A 19,957-nucleotide genomic window follows, 5' to 3' on the forward strand; every position below is an offset into this window, starting at 1 on the left:
GCCAGACAGAAAAAGACTTCTTGGTGGTGAGAGACAAAACAAGAGGAGATGGGTGGAGAGACTGGTCAGATATAGATACTGTCTCCAGGTACTGGTGATTCAGACTACATAGTAAAAACCAAGATGACTATGTGTTCCAATGGAGCAATGAATTCTGTAGAGATTGTTTTGGAAGGAGAATAAAGGAAAGCGATGGATAGAGTGAGTCTGATCAAGATACATTGCATGTGAACATGGCCAGGTCAAAATGAAATCCCCTTGTGCAAATAATTAATGGTGTATTTTTAAGAAGGATTCTACGTCTGTCCCATGCTGTGAGCTGGAAATCAGACACCTATTGAGATGGCCTAGGGGTAGACTGTAAAGTGAAATATTACAGATTTCTTGCTGAAACTTAAGCAAACATGTTCAAAGTAGTCATCCCCTTGCCGCTGGTGAAACTGTCATGCTAGTTTGCACAGATGACATCTTGTCCAGGTTCCAGCTCTTAGTGAAAAATGAACTCTTTAGTGCAGTTTTAGCAACAACCATCTTGGCAAGCAGCTGGCTGAGTCTCCAAGGATTCCTCTCTTGGCTAGACTTTTCTTAAGCCAAAAAAGGTTTAGAGCTTTTTCTTTCAACCTAATACTTACAGGGAGAGTATGACAGAGCTGTGTCCTATTGTGAATGCTGCAGCCTCACAGCTGCTGCTCCCAGAGACCAGGACCTGAGCAGGGGTAATGTTACACATCGCTCCAGATGAGGTTAGTCCTACTCAAGACAGTCTTGTCAGGTAGGAAGTGGAGAAGAATTTACACTAAGTCAAACAGAAGTATAGCTACTACAAGAATGAATGCACATGAAAATTAATGACCACACAAAATAGCAGACAACAAAAGTTAAAATGTACACAAACCGTATGACAATAAAATTTAAAACTTCTATGCCTCCAAGAGCACAGTTAATGAAATAGAAGTCGACTCGTCGAATGGGAAACAATTGCAAATCAGATAAAGTTAATGAGCATACTACATAATGCATACTTAGAACTCGACAACTCAATTGAACATGGCTAAATAAAAAGTCATTTCTCCAGCTGGACTCCAGTGGCTCATACCTGCAAGCCTAGCTACCCAGGAAACTAGCCTGGGAAGGAACGTCTGTGAGACTCATCTAGCTAGTGATCAGAAAACCAGAAGCGAATCATTCACTCACTGGTAGAGCACTAGCCTTGAGCAAAATGCTCAGAGACACTATGCAGGCTCTGAGTTCAAGCCCGAGGACTGGCATTAAAAACAAAGTCATTTCTCTAAATAAGATATGAAGGAGGCTGACAAGCACATGAAAGTTTGCTCAGAATTACAACTTGGAGAAATGTAAAATTAAACAAAAATAAGACATAATCTCATTCCAATTAGGAAGGCTACAGTCCAAAAAACACAGAAAAATAACTCATTTTGGTGAGGATAGAGAAATTGGAAAATTGGAAAATATGGCTGTTTCTCAAAAGTTAAAACTAAAATTAGCATATGATCTAACAACTCTACTTTTCCATATATTCCAAAAGAACTAAAAACAGGATCTCAAAGAGGTATTTGCACACCCATGTAATAGCAGGAATGTGTAAAAAGGCAAATGGTAGAAACGCACCAATTTTATTGATAGGAAAAGGAATTAGAAAAAATGTGTATACCCATACAGTGGAATATTACTCAGTCTTTCAAAAAGTAAACAATTTTGAGAAGTGCTACAGCATAGATAAATTTTGATGATATGGTGCTAAGTAAAATGAACCAGAAACAAAATACAAATCCTGCATGATTCCACGTACACAAACTCCCTAGCCTAAGGCTGTTCAGAAATAACAAAATACAAAGACGGCTGTTAAAAGCTGTAGAGGAGGGACAAATGGAGAGTGGTTTGCAGGGCATAGAATTTCAGTTTTGTAACATGAAAGTATGTTACCACAGTGAATGAATGAATGAATGAATGCTGCACATGAACATGAAGGCATTGAAGCTGATGCCCAGCACCTGTCCATCAGATTCCTGATCATCTGGAAATACCTGGGTCAAATACGTCCTCCTCCAGGCAAGGCTAGTGTTTCCCTCAACATATGCAGCTGCCAGGGGGAATTATGGGAGTTTTGCTCTGATCATACATTCACTCATTCAGTGACTTCTGTTGCATTTACTCCCTTTGTGAATCAACATTGTCTATACCATACATGGCTGCAGCCCAAATGTGGTAAGAAAGAGTGCTTTGGCCTTGGTGTCAAGGAGCCCACAGTCTGGAAGGCTACTCTCATCTTTCCAGTGCCACTACTTAGTGTCAGAAGAGCCAGAATAGAAAGGACCTTGAGCAGCATAGGAGCCTGAATATTTAGTAGGGGAGCGGGTGTGTATAAGCAAAGGAAAAGTTCTCCAAGGATCAGGTACCCGCACTGAGTTGCCCAAAGATCAGTAGATTTTAGGCAGGCCAAGAAGAGGGCAGAGTATATGCTGGATTTAATCTTGGGGGTGAGGTAGAGCTAGGAAGAAAAGGCAGTGACCAACAGGGAGAGGGAGTGATTGTTAGAATCGGAGTTGAGCAATAAACATGAGTGTTTGAAAGGAGTTTATTAACCCATAAGTGGCTCTAATGTACATATTCACTTGAAGAGTCCCCGTACTCCCCAGCCCCCCAGTCTTAATGTCTTTAGAAGTGCTCTTGATAGAACTGCCGGCTTCCTCCTTTTTCTGGTGGTTTTGCCTGACAAGGAGGGAGATTCCCCTGACCACCTTCCAGATTACCCCCTACCCCCACCCCCACCCCGCACGCCACTTTGCTTGCTGTGGGGGACAATCTCTGGGTTCCTGTTTCCATGTCTGTAGCTGACTCTTGAATACCTTTATGTGAAAGGAAGTGGGTGCTCAGAAGACATGTTAGAAGAAATAGGGGCCAGATCCAAATACAGAGTGGCTGGGCATGAAGGATCCAGAAGGGCATTGGGGTGCATTGCCCAGGCTTCCAGTCCTTGGCAGACCCCTGCAGAGCAGTTCTACTGTTCTTTTCCTTTATCCAATGTGAGCAGGCTGGAGCTCCTAAGAAGCCCATTTAACATAGGGGCGTGTCCATGAACCTGGCTGTTAGCTACACTCAGAGCGGGACTCGTAGACGTTAAGGCCAAAATCTTGAGCTTCTGAAAGGCTCTGAGGAGAATTCAGAGGTATAAGAGGGTAATGCGGATCTATCTGAAGATCTACAACAGCTCTTTCAGCTCCTGGGGTCCAGGCAAGGCTAGAGGGGCCACTGGGCCCAGTGCTTAGGGCTGCTCATCAGCAGCAGGCTCTGGGCTGTTCATGCCGTCTGACAGGTAGTCGTCCTCGTGGTTTTCTTTCATCTTCACCTCCAGAATCGTGATGCGTTGCTTGAGCTTTTGCTGGGCTCCCGTGTACTCAGCCAGCAGGCGCCCAAAGCGAGTGTACAGGGTCTCCATGTTGGTCTCCAACTGCTCCAGCTTCTCCTGCACATCTACCTCCATGGTGGCGGCCACCTCATTCTCATCCAGCAGTCCTTCTTTCATGAGGATCTCCCGACCCCTCTCCTCTAAGACCTTCTTAGCATCCGGGTACTCCGTCACAGCCTCCATGAGATCATCCTTGGACAAGCAGAAGAGATCTGAGTAACCCAGGCTACGGATATTGGCTGTGCGTCGATTCCCCATTTTGCTCCCTTTAATGTTAAGGATACTGATTTCTCCAAAGCAGCTCCCAGCTGACAGCAAGGCATACTGGGTCACACCGTCATCGGCCACGACTGCTAACTTGCCCTCCTTGATGATGTACATCTCCTTGCCAATGTCCCCCTTGCGGCAAATGTAATCTCCAGGGCTAAAGACCTGAGGACGAAGCTTCAGTACCAGCTCCACCAGCAGGCCTGCCTCACAATCCTGGAAGATCCGCACTTTCTTCAGTGTGGACAGATGGACATTGATGGCAATCTCAGCTCTGAGCTTGGCGGGCAGGTTCTTGAGAACTTCCCGCTCATCCACTGATTTCTTATTGGTCCACAGGTAATCAAACCACTTAATGACCTTGGCCTCCATCTCCTTACTGACCTTGCGGAAGTGCATGTAGTGTTTGACTGCATCAATCTTGGCCTGGAACTCTGCCCGGGTGGCATTCATGTTGGAGATCATGGAGCCCACATTTCCAACGATGGTAGCAAAGATGAGGACTCCAATCAGGAAGTCAAAGATGACGAAGAGGTATTCCTCATCCTTTACAGGGGGTGGTGTCTCCCCGATGGTAGTGAGGGTCAGTGTGGACCAGTAAAGGCAGTAGATGTATTCCCTTGCCAGGTAGCCATACTCAGGGTCAGTGATGTTGGGATAAACCCAGGTGTCAACCCCAAAGCCAATGGACTTGGAGATGGCATAATAGATGCAAGCATTCCAGTGAATGATGACCAAAATATAGAGGACCAGGTTGCTAATTCGAAAGATGTTGGGGTAGCTGGTGCGAGTCTCAGTGCGGTCAAAAAACTCAAACATGCGGGCAAAGTGTAGCAGGCGGTTGAAGCGCACCTCAGGGCTGTGGATGCCCACGGCAAAATAAATCAGGTCAGTAGGGATGATGGATGCCACATCCAGCTTGAACTGCAATGTGTGGATGTAGTTGTCTCGAAGTTTCTTAGGATCTTTAACCAATAGTCCTTGCTCTAGGAAACCTGATAGAGACACAAGCTAGTATGTCACCTCTGCCTTCAGGCCCAGCCTATATAAAATGCTTATCAAGAAATAAACTGCTCATATAGCCCTTCTTCTCAAGGAGGAATAAGGGCTTAATAATAGCCAGTCAGTTTGGGTTCCCTTCACAAAGAAGGACTGGCCAGAAAGGCCCTAAGAGACCAACACGGATCTTCACCAGTTTAAGGATGTAAGATCACAACTTTTGGGCTGGGAAGGTGGCTCAGTGGTAGAGCGCTTGTCTTGCATGCCTGAGGCCCTGGGTTCAATTCCTCAGCACCACAAAAGCAGGAAAAAAAGCCAGAAGTGGTGCTGTGGCTCAAGTGGTAGAGCGCTAGCCTTGAGCTGAAGAGCTGAGGGACAGCGCCCAGGCCCAGAGTTCAGGCCCCATGACCAGACCAAAAAAAAAAAAAATCACAACAACTTTTATCAGAGTCCCAGCGAAGAAAGTATGTTCAACATCATGTCCCATAGCTTTAATGAACATCTGAACTAAAAGCTTTGGAATTGGAGCTCATACAGTTGCTTGTACAGCCCAACTTTCACTCACCTGTACGTAATCGGATGAAGAGGTCGGCAATATAAACCACATCGGAGAAATAGTCCAACACCAGCCACACCACAAAGTAGCCTCTTTGTAGGTCACTGAAGCAGGCTCTGCAGGAGGATAGGACTGGTTTCACCTTCAATGCAAGGCAAGGTTCCCAGAGACCCCAAGTTGACTGCCTACTTATACAACACTCAAGATGACCACAAGGGGCACTGGTGAGCTTTTTTTTGTAGATCACAGGGCTTGAATTCTGGGCCTAGATACTGTCCCTCACCTATTCAGCTCAAGGCTAACACGCTACCACTTGAGCCAGTGCTCCACTTCCTGTTTTCTAAGTAGTTTATTGGAGATAAGAGTCTCATGGACTTTCCTGCCCGGGCTGGCTTTGAACTGTGATCCTCAGATCTCAGCCTCCTGAGTAGCTAGGATGACAGGCATGAGCCACCAGTGCCCAACTTGGTGAACATATTTAATTTGGTTCCAAGAAGATACTATTGACTAGACTTTTCTGCAAACCTTTATCATTATGTAAGAATCACTACACAAGCATCACCAGTGACAATTGTTTGTCTGCCTCGACCATTATACTGTTAGATCCAGAAAGGCAAGTACCAAGATACAAGGGCTCTGTGGCCAGTGGCATGAATTGAATGCATGAACAAGGCATTAGAAGAACAGTTGAATACCTTCCAGGTTCATCACTTCTATGTACATCCACTGAGAACCAGGCATGCAACTTCAGCCAATCAGGCCATAGTGTGGGTAATAGCTGGGCTTGGGTTAGAAGCAGTGAGAATAAAGGGTGGAAAATGCCAGAGCTTTGTACAAAGATATAAAACAGGACTTACTGACTGAAGAGTTAAGGCCTAGAAAAGGACCTAGGGTGGTGCTGAGTAAGGCATGGACATCTGGCTAGAGATCCTATACATGCCCAACAGAGTGGTCACATTTAGAGTCCCACTCCACCAAGGTACAGTGATATCACGCTTATAATTGCAGATACTCAGGAGACAGAGATCCAGAGGATCGTGGTTTGAGGCCAGCCCAGGCAGTTATTGAGATCCCATCTTAGCCAATAGTTGTGTACTATGGCATTTGCCTGCCAGCACAGCTCTGCAGGAAAGAGATTGCAGTCCAGACCAACTAGGTCAAAATAAAATGCAAGGCCCTGCTTAAAAAACAATGAAAGGGCTGGGAGTGTTGATCAAGTGATAGAGCACCTATCTCACAAATGTAAGGCCCTGAATTTAAATTCCAGTATCACCAGAGAATTTTTATAAAGTGTAAACTATCCTTGTCCCACAAAGCCTGCAGAATGAGTGATGCCCAGCACTCAGCCCATTCCAGCCTTCAGCCTCACACGGGGATATCCTGAGATAGAAGATCTTATTTCTTCTGCCCAGAACCCTACCTCTGCCCACCTCAGATAACAAAATAGCTCACTAGCTCCCACCAAGAGCTCAGCACGTATCCTGTCTCCACAAAGAGATATATCCTGACTGTGATTTCTTTCCCAACTTTTGCCACCAGTGCGTACAACCATCTTAGGTCATTTGTTATCCTTAGGTTTATGTTCAGTCTACCATGTGATCTTCATGTGACCAATATGGAAATCATGCCTCTCTTGTCAATCTACTCTCCCCAGCAGTGAGCACAGAGCCTAGTATCCCATGAGTCAAATCCTTGGTGTCAAAGGACTGGGGTAAGTTTAGAGTAGTGTGGCAAATGCTGTCGGCATGTGGGAAGACCAAGCCTCAGAACACTTGGAGGCTATCCTCAGAGCTTCAACTTTTTATTTTCTTATTATTTTGGGGGGAGGGGTTCGGTTGTGTGGCCTGAACTCTGGGCCTGGGCACTGTCCCTCAGCTCTTCAGCTCAACACTAGCGCTCTACCACTTGAGCCACAGCGCCACTTATGGCTTTTTTTCTTTTTGCTTATGTGGTGCTGGTAAATCGAACCCAGGGCCTCAGGCATGCAAGGCAAATGCTCTACCACTGAGCCACCTTCCCAGCCCAAGCTTCAGAAGACAGGAAGCTACAGATAGGCTTTTGGAGATAAAGTGGCATCACCAAACCCCAGTTTCTACCAGGCACATTAGTTGTAAGAGTGACAGATGTACTAGAAGAGACATGAGTGTGGGGTTGCTGTTGCTTTCCCAGGGGGGCCTTGCTCAGGACAATAAGGATATGCATTTTTTAAAAGTAACAACAGAGCCAGGTGCCGGTGGCTCACACCTGTAATCATAGTTAGGAGGCTGAGCTCTCAGGATCACAGTTCAAAACCAGCCTGAGCAAGAAAGTCCATGAGACTCTTATCTCCAATGAACCCCCAGAAAACCAGAAGTGGTGCTGTGGCTCAAGTGGTAGAGCGCTCGCCTTGATCTGAAGAGCTGAGGAACAGTGCCCAGGCCCAGAGTTCAAGCCCCACGACTGACAAAAAAAAGTAACCACAGCCACGAGGAATTAGACAGACACGAAGGCTTGGTGTATTCAATAATGAGAAGGGTTGGGGTTAACAGGTAAGATAGAAGGGACTTGACGGTCAGAGAAAATAGCAATTGCTTCTGGACTGGTATGGTGTGAATAGCACAACCTGAGCACTGGAATGCTGTGGCCACCCCTTGCACACTCCTCCCTGCTCACCTGGCCACCAGCAGGCACCAGTTGTACAGGACCGGTATAGCGATGACAAGCAGCCAGCGGTAGTACCAGTCTCCAGCTGGATCCAAGACAAATAGCTCAAATTTCTTCCTGAGGACACAGAGGCCAGTCTTAGGGACCAGGTCCCTTAGAGTTTTAGCTTCTAGAACTAAGAGTTCCCCCGCCCAATAACAAAATACTGATTAAACAGATGTGTGTAGTGAGTGGCTTAGGGTTCCATTTTTCAGATACCCACAGTCTGGTACCAGGCATCTGATGCACAAAGGCTACTCTTCTTCCCATTCTGACCACAAAGAGGCCCATTGGCTCCTTTTCCCTCTGGAGGCCCCCTTGAATACAGGGCATATGCACAGATGAGCCTCAGAGTTTGGGGAGAGATTACCACAGGATGGTAATGCAAGCTTTGGCCTATTGCCACATCTCTCCTGGGAAGAGAAAGAAACTCCAGGCGAGCGAGCAACATGTGTTTCCTGCCCACCGCACCCTCCCTTTCTGGTCCTTGGCCTCCATCTTCCAAATTGCTTTTCCAGATGTTGAGTCTCACCTTGCCAAGAGCCCTTTCCCTTCACTGACCAGAGGGAAGGCCTGTCAGCTTGGCCAGACAGCTGCAGTCACACATATTCCTCAAAACACAGGCTCTCTCACTCTGCTTTCTCTGCTCTCCAGCACTCTTCTGCTCAATGACCTGGGTCTTCCCCTCCAGCTCCCTGTATGGAGTCTTCAAAAATCCCTTGCCTTGGTCACAGTCCAGCTAGAACAGGCATGTTTCAACAGCACTTCTTTTTTTTTTCTGGTTTGTCGTGGGGCTTGAACTGTGGGCCTGGGCATTGTCCTTCAGCTCTTCAGCTCAAGGCCAGTGCTCTACCACTTAAGCCACTACAACACTTCCAGTTTTTCTGGTGGTTAATTGGCGATAAGAATCTCACAGACTTTCCTGCCTGGGCTGGCATTGAACTGCAATCCTGAGATCTCAGCCTCCTGAGTAGCTAGGATTACAGCCCTGAGTCACCGGGAGCTAGCTCAATAGCACTTCTTTATTGTACCCTCTCTGATCAGCACTAGATCTGAGGCTGGAGGTAGCACAGCCTTGCCTGAGCCCCCTCCTTGCCCACATTCACTTCATGAGCAGTAAGAGAACCTCTGACAAGTGGAAGCTAAGTTAAGAAAAGCCACTAAAAACATCCATGGAAATGACAGCATTGACTGCTGTAGCAGCGTTGGAGCCCTTTCTCCACTAAGATGGAGTATAGCATTACTCCTGGCACTGTTATTAGAAGCCCCGCTGAGCCCTCCCATTGCATGTTTGGGAGCCTTTTGAACCCCAAAGGCTGAACAGCTGTACTTAGTGCCCTTTCCATCGCCATCCTTGTCGCCTTTGCCATCTCCCTGCTGGGTTGTCACGGTTTGGAGTTCAGGCCCACGAAAACGCTCGAGGAATGAGTCTGGCCGAGGTTCCTCTTCACGGAAGTTCTTGTTGGCCCACTCTCTGATGACCCCCACAAGACGGACAATCCTAAAAGCCAGAAACAAGGAGCATGAGGCAGACAGAAGAAGCCCCAGAGAGCTCACTGTCCATTGAGGGAGAGGGAAAATGATGAGGGAAATATGGAAATAGGCCTGATCATGATTTCCTGGGTGCTAAAAGCTGGGCTTGAAGGGAGCAGACAGGGCTTAAATGACCTGAAGTGCATCGTGTGGACGAAGGTATAAGAAGATTTTCTGTGTAAGGTGCTATCAGCTATATAAGGTAATTGGGAAGAAGAAACAGGAGATCTTCAGGGCAGGAAGCTGGGAGAGATCGTACTAAGGCAAGGCAGACCACAATGAAGATTGTCTCGTATTTTCTGACTTTCCATGGAGCCTGTGATTCTGTCATGGGCACCTCTGGCCTCTATCCAGGCTCTTCTACAAGGGAAGGAAAATGTCCTTTGGACACTCTCAGCTTGCCTTATATGAACTCTGTCCTGCTCAATCCTTCAGGGTCTTATAGAAAGGCCTAGAGGGGCTGAGAAGATCAGAGCCATGGTAATCATCCTGACAGGTCTTATGGACACAAGGGGTACCAGAAGGTCAGTGGGGGGGTGGCACTCACCTTCGAAAGCCACCCCTCCCCCTTCGCGGGGTATCCATCTCTGCCAGCCTCTGAAGTTCTGATGAGGTGTCATCGTCAGCTGCAGACTGTGGCCTGCAGAGGAACAGAATTGTACCCAGGATTCTCTGAGCTTGTCTTGTCTTACCTCCTGGGACATGCTTAGAAATCCCATAGTTCATTTAGAGGAGATTCTAGAGCCAATGGTAGCTTATTCTTTGACAATGAAACATAGATGGGAGGAAGTAGCAGTTTGGGGATTATCTCTGAAATTACTTAGTCTTAGTGGACTCACCTGCTGCCTGTCTGGGGGTCATCTTTGCCATTTGCCTTGATGGCAGGAGGTGCATGGTGGTTGTGGTTATTGGCTGGAGAGCTCTTCACACCATTGGTTTTTTCAGTCATCCTCCATGTACAGTCAAGACTCACCTGCCAGACAGATGACCAAAGAAAGTCATAGAAGACCCTAGTACTCATAGAGGGCGGGAGGGCTATGGCTGAGCAGAGTAAGAATAGAATCAATGCTCAGCTGGCTGTGATAGCTCATGTGCACAGTAAAGGAAACGAAACCATTGTTTCTTGTGTAGTTTAGCATTACTTTCATTGTATATGACATATGAAGATGGCCAGTGCAGTCATTTTTCTTGGCTCTTAGATACATACAGTGCAACAATGCCAAGTCCTCCTGCCCCATACTGCCCCAGAAATACCTGCGGATTTTGAGATTTGCCCCCAACACTAGAGGATTGAGCAGATGGAACAAGATCAATCTAAGAAAGAACACTGCAGAAGAGGAAAACAAAGCTGGATTCCACGGGATCTCTTTCCAGAGTCAGGGAGCTTGGGACAAGAGATGCACAGAGAGGATGTTCCGTGCTGGCGCTCCTCAGCACGCTCCTCAGCAGGTGTGCACACAGATGGTCACCGTGCCCTTACATTTTCCAGGCCTATTCCTGCTGACTCACAGAGTCACAGTACCAAAGCTGTTCCTGGAGTCCAAGCCATCTCCCCTTCCCCCTGTGCTGCAAGCTTGTTCCAGCTCCTGAAAGCCGTCACCATGGCAATAGCAGTCACGTCAAGCAGCCTCAGTGATACTCTCCTGGTGCTCTCAGCGGGAGAGTGGCATCAGGATGTTAATGAGGGCACCTGAGGGAAAAGTACCAGCATCTACAAGTCACCGCTTTGTCCCTAGAGGGACCAGAGCATGGAGACAGAAAGTTCCAGGCAAGACAAACAAAGTCAGGGCCACTCACACTGATCAGAGTTTCAGAGTTGGCCTCCTAAAAACATAGTGCTGAGCTCGGTGCTGGTGTGGCTCATGCCTGTAATCTTAGCTACTCTAGAGGCTGAGATCTTACAATTGCAGTTTGAAGCCAGCCCTTGCAGAAAAGTCCATGAGACTCTTATTTCCAATAAATTATTCACAAAAAGCCAGAAGTGGTGCTGTGGCTCAAGTGGTAGAGCACTAGCCTTAAACAAAAAGAAGCTCAGGGACAGGGCTCAGGAGTTCAGTTCAAATCCCAGGACTGATACAAAGAAAAGATAGTGTTGAAGTCCAAGTTTACAAAGCAAAAGAAGCTGAGACTCACGATCCAGTCAGCTCTGTATGATGTGATTCATTCCAACCCTGCCTTGGCCTTGGCCCCCAAAACTAGTTCTTCCCTCAGATCCCTGCACCCTCCTCACCAGGAGCAAGCCCTCCTCTGAAGCTGTCTTCACCTCATGGTGGCTGTCCACTCTTACATATTCGCCTTCTTCAAAGATTTCCCCTGTGGGCTACTTGTTAGGGAACGAGCGCAGGCAGACAGCTATCCCTTGTCTCACCCAGTCCTAAACCACAGTCCTACCAGTGGTTCTCATGGGCATGCTCTTTCCAAGAAATTTCTACTCTCAGGTTTTAGTTATAATTTTTACATCAAGGGGATAAGAACTCATGCTAGCAGTCTCTCCCCAGCTCCCTGCCCATGTTTCCCCCCCTCCCACACCCACCTGCCAGATATTTCTACTGGATATTTCCTTTGAGATAGCCCAGACCCTCAAAGACAACATGTTTAAAACTGAGTTTGACATAAAATTTGTCAAATGGGCTTCGGTTCCAATTTCCCTACTTCACAAAGAACCTTATCCCCTTCCGTAGTCACTCAAGTCAGAAATCTGAATGGCAATCATAACTCTTTGCTTCCTTGATTACATTCAAACAAGCCCTTTCCCAGGCTGACTTTCCTCAGCAAAGTGTCCAGCGTCTGTGCGTGTATGCTCTGTCCTAAAGGCAGAGGCCTGGTCTGCGGCTTTCATCACAGCCTTCTAAGCTTGCTGCAGCATACTCCAACTGAGCTGCCATTTCCTGGGACCTGCACTACAGGGGACTCATGGATGTCATCATGGGCAGAGTCACAAGTAACAGATAGCACAAAATGCTGAGCAAGTGCAGGAATAATGAAAGAAGCATTCCCAAGGAAGGGAGAGCTTCAGGAAGGGAACAGTTTATTAAGATCAGGCCCTCCCCAGTCCTAAGGCAGGAAGATAAAGTTGCCTAGAGAACCCCATAATCACAACTTCTGATATGGGAGCTGATACAAGCCATGGGATAGAACAATAAGGACTTCACTGCTCATCTAATCAACACAGCATCACGGGGTACTGGTAAAAGATGATACATTTCACAGGGCTCAGGATCAGCAGTGGGAGATGAGAGGCGTGAGCTAGAACACGTGGCTATCTCTGTGCGATTGGCCAGGAACTGATAGAGATAATGCTGGGAAGTGAAGGAGTCTGTGGGCATCAGTTACATTCTGTGTGGCTATTGTTATAATTTTTACACCAAGGGGATAATAAAGTAAGTCTAAAGATTTTTGACAAGGGACTTAGTAGAAAAGGAAAGTATTTGTGCTAATAATCACCTGCACTGGAGGCTAGAGCCCATGACTTGCCGAGAGCATGAGGAGTGATTCCTGAGGAACAGGCTAGAGGAAGGGGGATGGAGGACATTTTCTGTGGAGGTGGGGATCCAGTGAGGTGCAGGGGAAGTGCGAGATCCCAGGTTGCGGTAGGTGCACACTTTGCAGATCAGAAGATTTATTTTTTTGTCTGACATGGTGCCTGAACTCTGTGCTTGGACTCTGTCCCTCAGCTGTTCAAGTAAAGGCTAGCACTCTACCACTTGATCCATGGTACCACTTCCAGCATTTTCTGCTTCTGTGGTGCTGAGGAATCGAACCCAGGGCATCATGCATGCATGGCAAACACTCTACCACTGAGCTACCTTCTCAGCCCCGAGATCAGGAAATTTTTAATAGCTGCTTCAGGGATGCATAAGTCAAACCAAATAGAGTGAGGTCAAAACCAGACATGACAAGCAAGACAACAAGCCATACAGAGATGGTCAGAGAGCCTAGATGGAGAATGATATATTCAAGGAAGGTGGCTCTCAAGCAAAAATTAAAACATGACAATTCCATGAAAAGCTCATCTTCAGTCATGATATCCTTGGCTGTATGTTCAAGGGACTTATTGGGCAAGCACTGAGTTATTAATCTGATTAGGACTTTACACGAACAAAAGCCTTGCCCAATGAGTCCTTTGAACCTGAGTTGGAAGTATATGTTAACGCTTAAGAGAGAAGGGCCCTGTTAAACATACAGCCAAAACTCGAAGTTGCATTTTACATCTCATGCAAATGTCAGTGCAGCTCAGAGTTCTGTTCCATGCACAATTCCAAGCCAACCACCTGTTGAGGACCAGGTCATTGGAAATAGGCTAAAGACAGGATTCTGGCAGCGTCTCTGATGTCAGACTTGCTCCGAGATAGAATAAGAGACCAAGACTGTCATGCTTCCTGACACTTCTCACTTCCTGTTCCATTTGCTTTCTCAGCGACACCCTGTCCTTGAAACAATGGCTTCTACTCTTCATTCTCTTCCTCCCTCACTGGCCACTCCCTCTCAGTTTTCTGTGAAGAAGCCTTCTCCTCTTTCCAACGAAAAATTGCAGGGCCCTGAACTCATTGCTTGAATTGCTCACTTGTGTTCTCTCTTCTCCATTTTATCCCCAGTGTCATCCCTTAAAACACATCCAGATGCTGATGACTTGCAAACTTATAATGGACTCCACTTTACCTTGGAATAACCATTTGCATTGTGATTAGGAACCACAGAATTAGTTTGTGTAAAACTGAGTTCTTGATCTTCCCCTGTTTGTCCCACACTCATCTGCTTGTCACATGTAGAGAGAGAGTATCTGTATCCAATCAGTTGTCACTGTCTACATCATGACCAACTTAACCAAGCTACCAACTAGTCTCAGTGTCTGGCAGATGGTAAACCCTGAATAAATGTATTATGGTGATGTCTGTGAATGGACCCTGAGTTCTTCCTTCTCTTTTCCCTTTCATCACTCACCTTAAGCCTCTACTCTATCGAGTGATACTAAGGGAACAGACAACATGTTTTCTCTTGATTAAGATGAAGTAACTAATTAAATATATCCTCCAGAATGAACTAATCAAAATTTGACAAAAAGTTTATGAAATAACAATTTTCACAACTTTCAATATTACATAACAATCGGTGGCAATTCCTAAGAAACTGGAGATAAGTAAAGTGAGCCTCATGACTATTCCTGATTTGTCCTTTCTGCAATGAAAAACATACTATCGATGATCCTCAGCATGTATGGAAAATTAGTTCCAGAACCCCCTGTGGGCACCACAATTGACTAGTTAGTGCTCGAGTCCTTTAGATCAAAGGATTTTATGTGAAAACATCATGTTTGTATGTAATCTATCCAGGTCTTCCCATGTTCTTTAAATCATCTCTCAATAACTTATGATAGCTAGTATTATGCAAATGCTTTATTAAGGCTGTAATATGTTATTTGGGGGATTAAAAATAAGAGCAAGTCTGTACAGGTTAAGTACACGCACTATTTTTTCAATCTTTTTAATGCATGCTTTGTTGAATGTGCAGATGCAGTGGCCATTGTTATGGACAGTTCCCGGTTGAAGGGGGAGGAAGTCATTTGGTGCGTCAGCTTCCCACTGCTGTGTGTTTTTACTGGTAATTTCATATGGCCCATAAATGATATTGTAAATATCCCAATGTCCCTTGGCAGAAAAAAGCTTCCCCACCTCTGGATGAGGTTAATGGAACATCAGATAATGTACAAGACATTAGTGAACTTACAGACAAGCCAGTGAGACTATCCAAAAGGAAACATACAGAGAGAAAAAGAATCCGAAAACAAGAGTAAGCATCAAGGAACTGTGGAACTACTTTAATGGGTCCATCCAACTGTAATCTAAGTTCCTGCAGGAATGGGACTAGAAGAAATAATGACCTTTTTTAAAAAATGGAAGAAAACTACAAATGCAGAGACACAAGATCTATGACAGCTAAACAGGAGCTGATGTGCATGCGTGAGGACATGTGTGCATGCACACACATGAAGCATACACCAGGGCACATTATGACATTATCAAAATTCACTGATAGTGGGGAGAATCTTAAAGACACATTATACAGTGAGAGACCAAAACATGGCACCACATGTCCAGTCCCAGTTCTCTCTAGTTTACCTTAAAAAAGCTGAAGCTCACCTTGTCCTAAGTCATACTGAACTTGTTACCATCTGGGTCCTTTGATAGACATAACTGCTCAGGACTTCATGCCCTTATGGACTTCAGGATGGCTTGGCACTCAAAGTTCTCCCTCAAGAGTATGCCCAGTGGTCAGGGGGCTTGGTAGTCCTGAAGCCGTGGGTACAGAGAGGAACTCTGGTAGGCCTTTTGGAGAGCTCATGGAGCCCTGTACATGGCCAGATGCCCCCACTTTCTATACAATCCAGTCCATTAGGACTTCAACTACAATGCTCGGGAAGTAGTCTCTTCTACACTTGACAACTTAGAGAAGCAGACTCCATGTCTTAGGTAGAAATGCGCACCCACTTCTGGTCATTTCAATGGAAAAGGCCCTAGTCAAGGGTACTAGAGATACTAATGATACGAAGGGGATGATATTCATGTCAGGGATGTCAGAGCATTAGGACAGCAAGGCAGGGAAGCATAGAGGTAGGCTAGCAGGCAGAAAGCCATAAGGAGGTTCAAGAAAAAGAAATAGTCATTCCTGGACAGGGAGTTAAAACCTGCCTAATAATTCAGGGGCAAGTTCTCATTTATGAAGCACTTATCTTGTGCTAAATACTTGACATAAATCAAGTTACTTAATCCCCATGACAACTTGGTGAGTCTACCTCTTTAAGATACCTCCACAGTATAGCTCTAAAAGCACACTCAACCACAGGCCCAACTTGGAAGGCACATAAAATAGAACTAATGAATCAGGGTCATGACTTCACCGTGCATAGCCAGGCTCTTGAGACTGACTTTGGAGTGTGGAACTGAAGCTGTTTACGATTCCTTATGCCCCAGGCCTATCATGGACAGTTAGGAGGTGGGAATTAGAAATGCAAGAGGTGGGTGAGGGAGGAGGAGGACTGTCTGTCACTCACTGGGCACGCTGAGAACCACGGATGAGGAGAAGTCTGTGGCTTTCATCAGCTGCTCTGCAGCCAGGCTCAAGACTAGCCCCTCCATGAAAGTGGCACTTGAGAGCTCTTGTAGGATGGATGTAGCCTCCGGCCGAACACACAGGCTTTGCTCAATAGGCCTGGGAAGCCAATCCAATTGCTCCCTACTTTGACAATGCATGGATATTATGACGTCAGAAACTTGACATTCTTGGACTGATCTTGCCAAAGAATACTTCATTTCTTTAAAGGAAAAGATGAGCCTGTAGGATGAGACATGCACAGTCACCACGGGGTGGGTGGAGCGGATGGATGTCAGCAAGAACAGGCCAGACCCCAACAATTAGAATTCAGGCTCCTAAACTTTCTTGTCCTTAATGAACTGCACACCTCCAGGTCCCCACAGGCCATCTCGGTCTCTTGGAAACAAGCCACTGACATCCTGAACTCCACAAATCCCCAACTGACATGGTGCTCTTCCCCTGAGCCGAAGCTCCTATCTCCTCAGTGTCTCATCTCCAGAAAGGCACCTCTTTCTCTACATTCTTTCGAGGCAGAAACCTGATACCCTCCAACCCAGCCCCCAAAGGCCTCCACATCTCCTTGGTTCCACTGCCAAACTCTCTGTAGCACGTCTTCCACACCTCGGGCCTGCACCATCTTCACAGCCACCTGTGATTCCACGCTCTTCTACTTTCAAATCTCCAACTTTTCCTTTGGTCCATGTTTCCTCCCTCCAGGCTCTGTTCAGTCTCATGCTGTCACTCCTACTTTCAGAGCCCAGGTCAGAAAACCTCACCCTAGAAGGAAGCTTTATAGAGGCAGGGTCTTGTCTGTTTTGTTAGGCATTGATCCTCCCCTTCCCCTCCCTGCTCCATCCCAAAACCTAGTCAAGCGACATACCTGATATATATATATATATATATATATATATATATATATATATACATATATATATATATTAGTAAGTGAATACATGAATAAATGGATGAATAGATGAATGGATGGATGAATAAATAAATGAACCCGTGAACTTGCTGTGCACAGTTCAAACTCCACAACTCCACATTTGCTTTAATGGTTACTTTCCCCCTTCCCGTTGTATTTCTTTTTTTTGGGGGGGGGGGGTCCGTTCGTGGGGCCTGGACTCTGGGCCTGGGCGCTGTCCCTCAGCTCTTCAGCTCAAGGCTAGCGCTCTACCACTTGAGCCACAGCGCCACTTCCGGCTTTTTTTCTTTTTGCTTATGTGGTGCTGAGGAATCGAACCCAGGGCCTCAGGCATGCAAGGCAAGCGCTCTACCACTGAGCCACCTTCCCAGCCCCCGTTGTATTTGTAACATAGATTTATCTTCTACCAGTGAACTAAAGGTTTATTTTCTTTTTGCCTAACACAGCTGGGGTTCAACCTGAAGTTTGTATCTATGCTTCATCGAGCTCTCTATCCCTTTTTCTGGAGAAACAGATCTGCTGACAGGTGGCAGGTAGGGGTACCTGGAGGCAACCCAGCTGTGGAAGAGGGTTCACAGTCCTCCTCATTGACTAGAAGTGTAGAGATGAGGTTGTCACCTCCTATGAATGGCTGCAGACTAAAAGGGTTGAGGCCTGCAAAAACTAGACTCCAACTGGAAGCCTAAACATAGCAGGGTGCTAGGTTTGTAGTAGCCTTGAGAGTCTATTCCTGCTCCAGGACTGCTACTTGATTTCAGAATCTTCCCTCAATCAGAAGCTCCAAGGACCTCACTGCAAATGAATTTATCTAAATGGCAGAGAGGCCAACTCCCATATCTGAGGATCCTGATCCTCCAAGACCTCTGGAGGATACGAGAGTGGAACTCAAAATGTGAAAATCAAATGGTGCAATCAGAGCAGGGTTTCTGATCGAAGCAGCTCCTTTGATGTACAGAGCCCTCACGCATCAAATAGCCCTGTGCCAGTGTTCAGCGCTGGGCAGGCAGTGAGGGCAGAGCAGGCAAGGCCCACAGGTTTCCTACTCTCTCCTAGAGCCATGTATAGCCAAGCAGTCCTTAAAGCCCTCCGTGCCAAGCCACCTTCCTTACCACCTTCCTAGAAGAGAACAGTGTCTTACATATGTGCAGACAAACCTAGTGTTGCATTCACTGCCACTGCATGAATAGAGCCCCCAGGAATTCATTTGGATGCTTTGGTGGGAGGCAAATTCCCTAACACAGCCATTTTCTCAGCCCCCCTGTGCAGGCCATACACACAACAGTCCATGGCAATCTTGGGTCTAGGGCCTGCGCACTTGAGTGGGTTCCAGCCCCATAGAGGCAACCAGCCAGTAGCCATAGGAAGATGTCACCCAGCATCCACCCTTTTCCTCACCGCTCAGATGGCTTCAGAGGCAGGGAGTCCTGTGCTCAACATCTGTCGGTCCGTCCACACAGCCTCCAGTCAGAGACAAGCCCTTGGGGGCTCATGAGCACCAAAGCCAGCAGAGACTTCCTGGTTCTCCTGTCCCCTAGCTGGTGGAATCCCCGAGTCCCCAACAAGCAGCTGGCAGCCTCCCAGTCACAGAACTGTCCCACCGTGCCTGATGTTAGCAAAGGAAGCCAACAGAGGCCCACAGGAGCTCATGCCCACAGCTAAGATGAAGTGTTGACCCTGGCCCAGGATGACCACTGGAGAAGCCCTTCAGCCCAGGGGCCCTGCACACCCCAGGCTGTTTGCAGGTGAACACTGGATAACTAGGCTGTCTGGCTGCAGGAGCTGCTTGTCTTCCAGGACCTAGGAGCTAGCCCCTCCCAACTCCCCCAGGGACTCTCCCTTTCATGGAGCTTGTTCAGGGCTTTGTATCTAGAGACTGAAAGCTGCCAGCTCTCAGCTACCTTGCAGTTGTCTTAAGGTGTTGACACAGTACCAGCCAGTCGACCTGACTGAAGGCCCAGCCAGAGAGACCTCTAGGAGAGAAAAGACAAGTGTGGGCTCAGGCTAGTCTGAAGGAGTTCACCCTTTCTGTCCAAATCCCCTCAGACTTTGTCTCTAAGAGGGACGGGAGCTGGAAAGGGAAAGGAGTTAAGAGCCCCAGAGTAGTAGCAGAGCCTTTTTCTTGTTTGGGACGTTGAGATTTCAGGCTGCCCTGAAAGGCACCAGGGCTCCTTCCTGCAACTTCATGGCCCTGTCCTCACAGGCTCACTTTCCTATATCTGTCTTCTTCTGCCTGCTACAAAGCCAAATTGAAACAGAAGAAGTGGAACACTGGGTATCAGCTTTTGCTGGGAATCTACATGGAACAACAGAGTTTAGAGAGGGGCCCACCAAACCAGCCTTGGGGACTTCCTCTCTGGAGGACTAGGGCTCCGCCAAGAATAATTCTTTTTCAATGTAGTGGGTCTGGCACCGCAGAGGTGCACCATAGAAAGAGGAGTTGGATGGGAAAAAGACATGTCCTAAAGATCAAGTAGCTCTA

General features: G+C 46.8%; 1 protein-coding gene across 2 annotated transcripts; it reads right to left on the reverse strand.

Annotated features, from left to right (window-relative positions):
* Positions 1 to 2,815: 2,815 nt before the first annotated feature.
* Cnga2 (cyclic nucleotide gated channel subunit alpha 2) lies at positions 2,816 to 19,210 on the reverse strand. 2 transcript variants are annotated; one of them, XM_070039562.1, is made up of 7 exons: positions 18,874 to 19,210; positions 10,304 to 10,437; positions 10,012 to 10,104; positions 9,262 to 9,432; positions 7,902 to 8,009; positions 5,259 to 5,365; positions 2,816 to 4,689 (listed from the first exon to the last, which is right to left on the reverse strand). In XM_070039562.1, exons 2-7 carry the CDS (start codon positions 10,411 to 10,413, stop codon positions 3,284 to 3,286), a joined length of 1,995 nt encoding a protein of 664 aa, XP_069895663.1. In that variant the 5' UTR covers positions 10,414 to 10,437; positions 18,874 to 19,210; the 3' UTR covers positions 2,816 to 3,283. The 2 variants fall into 2 exon arrangements, with proteins under 2 accessions (XP_069895663.1, XP_069895664.1); XM_070039563.1 differs by lacking the exon at positions 18,874 to 19,210 and adding an exon at positions 16,513 to 16,589.
* Between the last annotated feature and the right edge of the window lie 747 nt (positions 19,211 to 19,957).

Source organism: Dipodomys merriami, unplaced genomic scaffold (assembly GCF_024711535.1).
Source record: "Dipodomys merriami isolate MVZ:Mamm:240054 unplaced genomic scaffold, mDipMer1.0.p SCAF_3, whole genome shotgun sequence".
NCBI classification, from domain to species: domain Eukaryota; kingdom Metazoa; phylum Chordata; class Mammalia; order Rodentia; family Heteromyidae; genus Dipodomys; species Dipodomys merriami.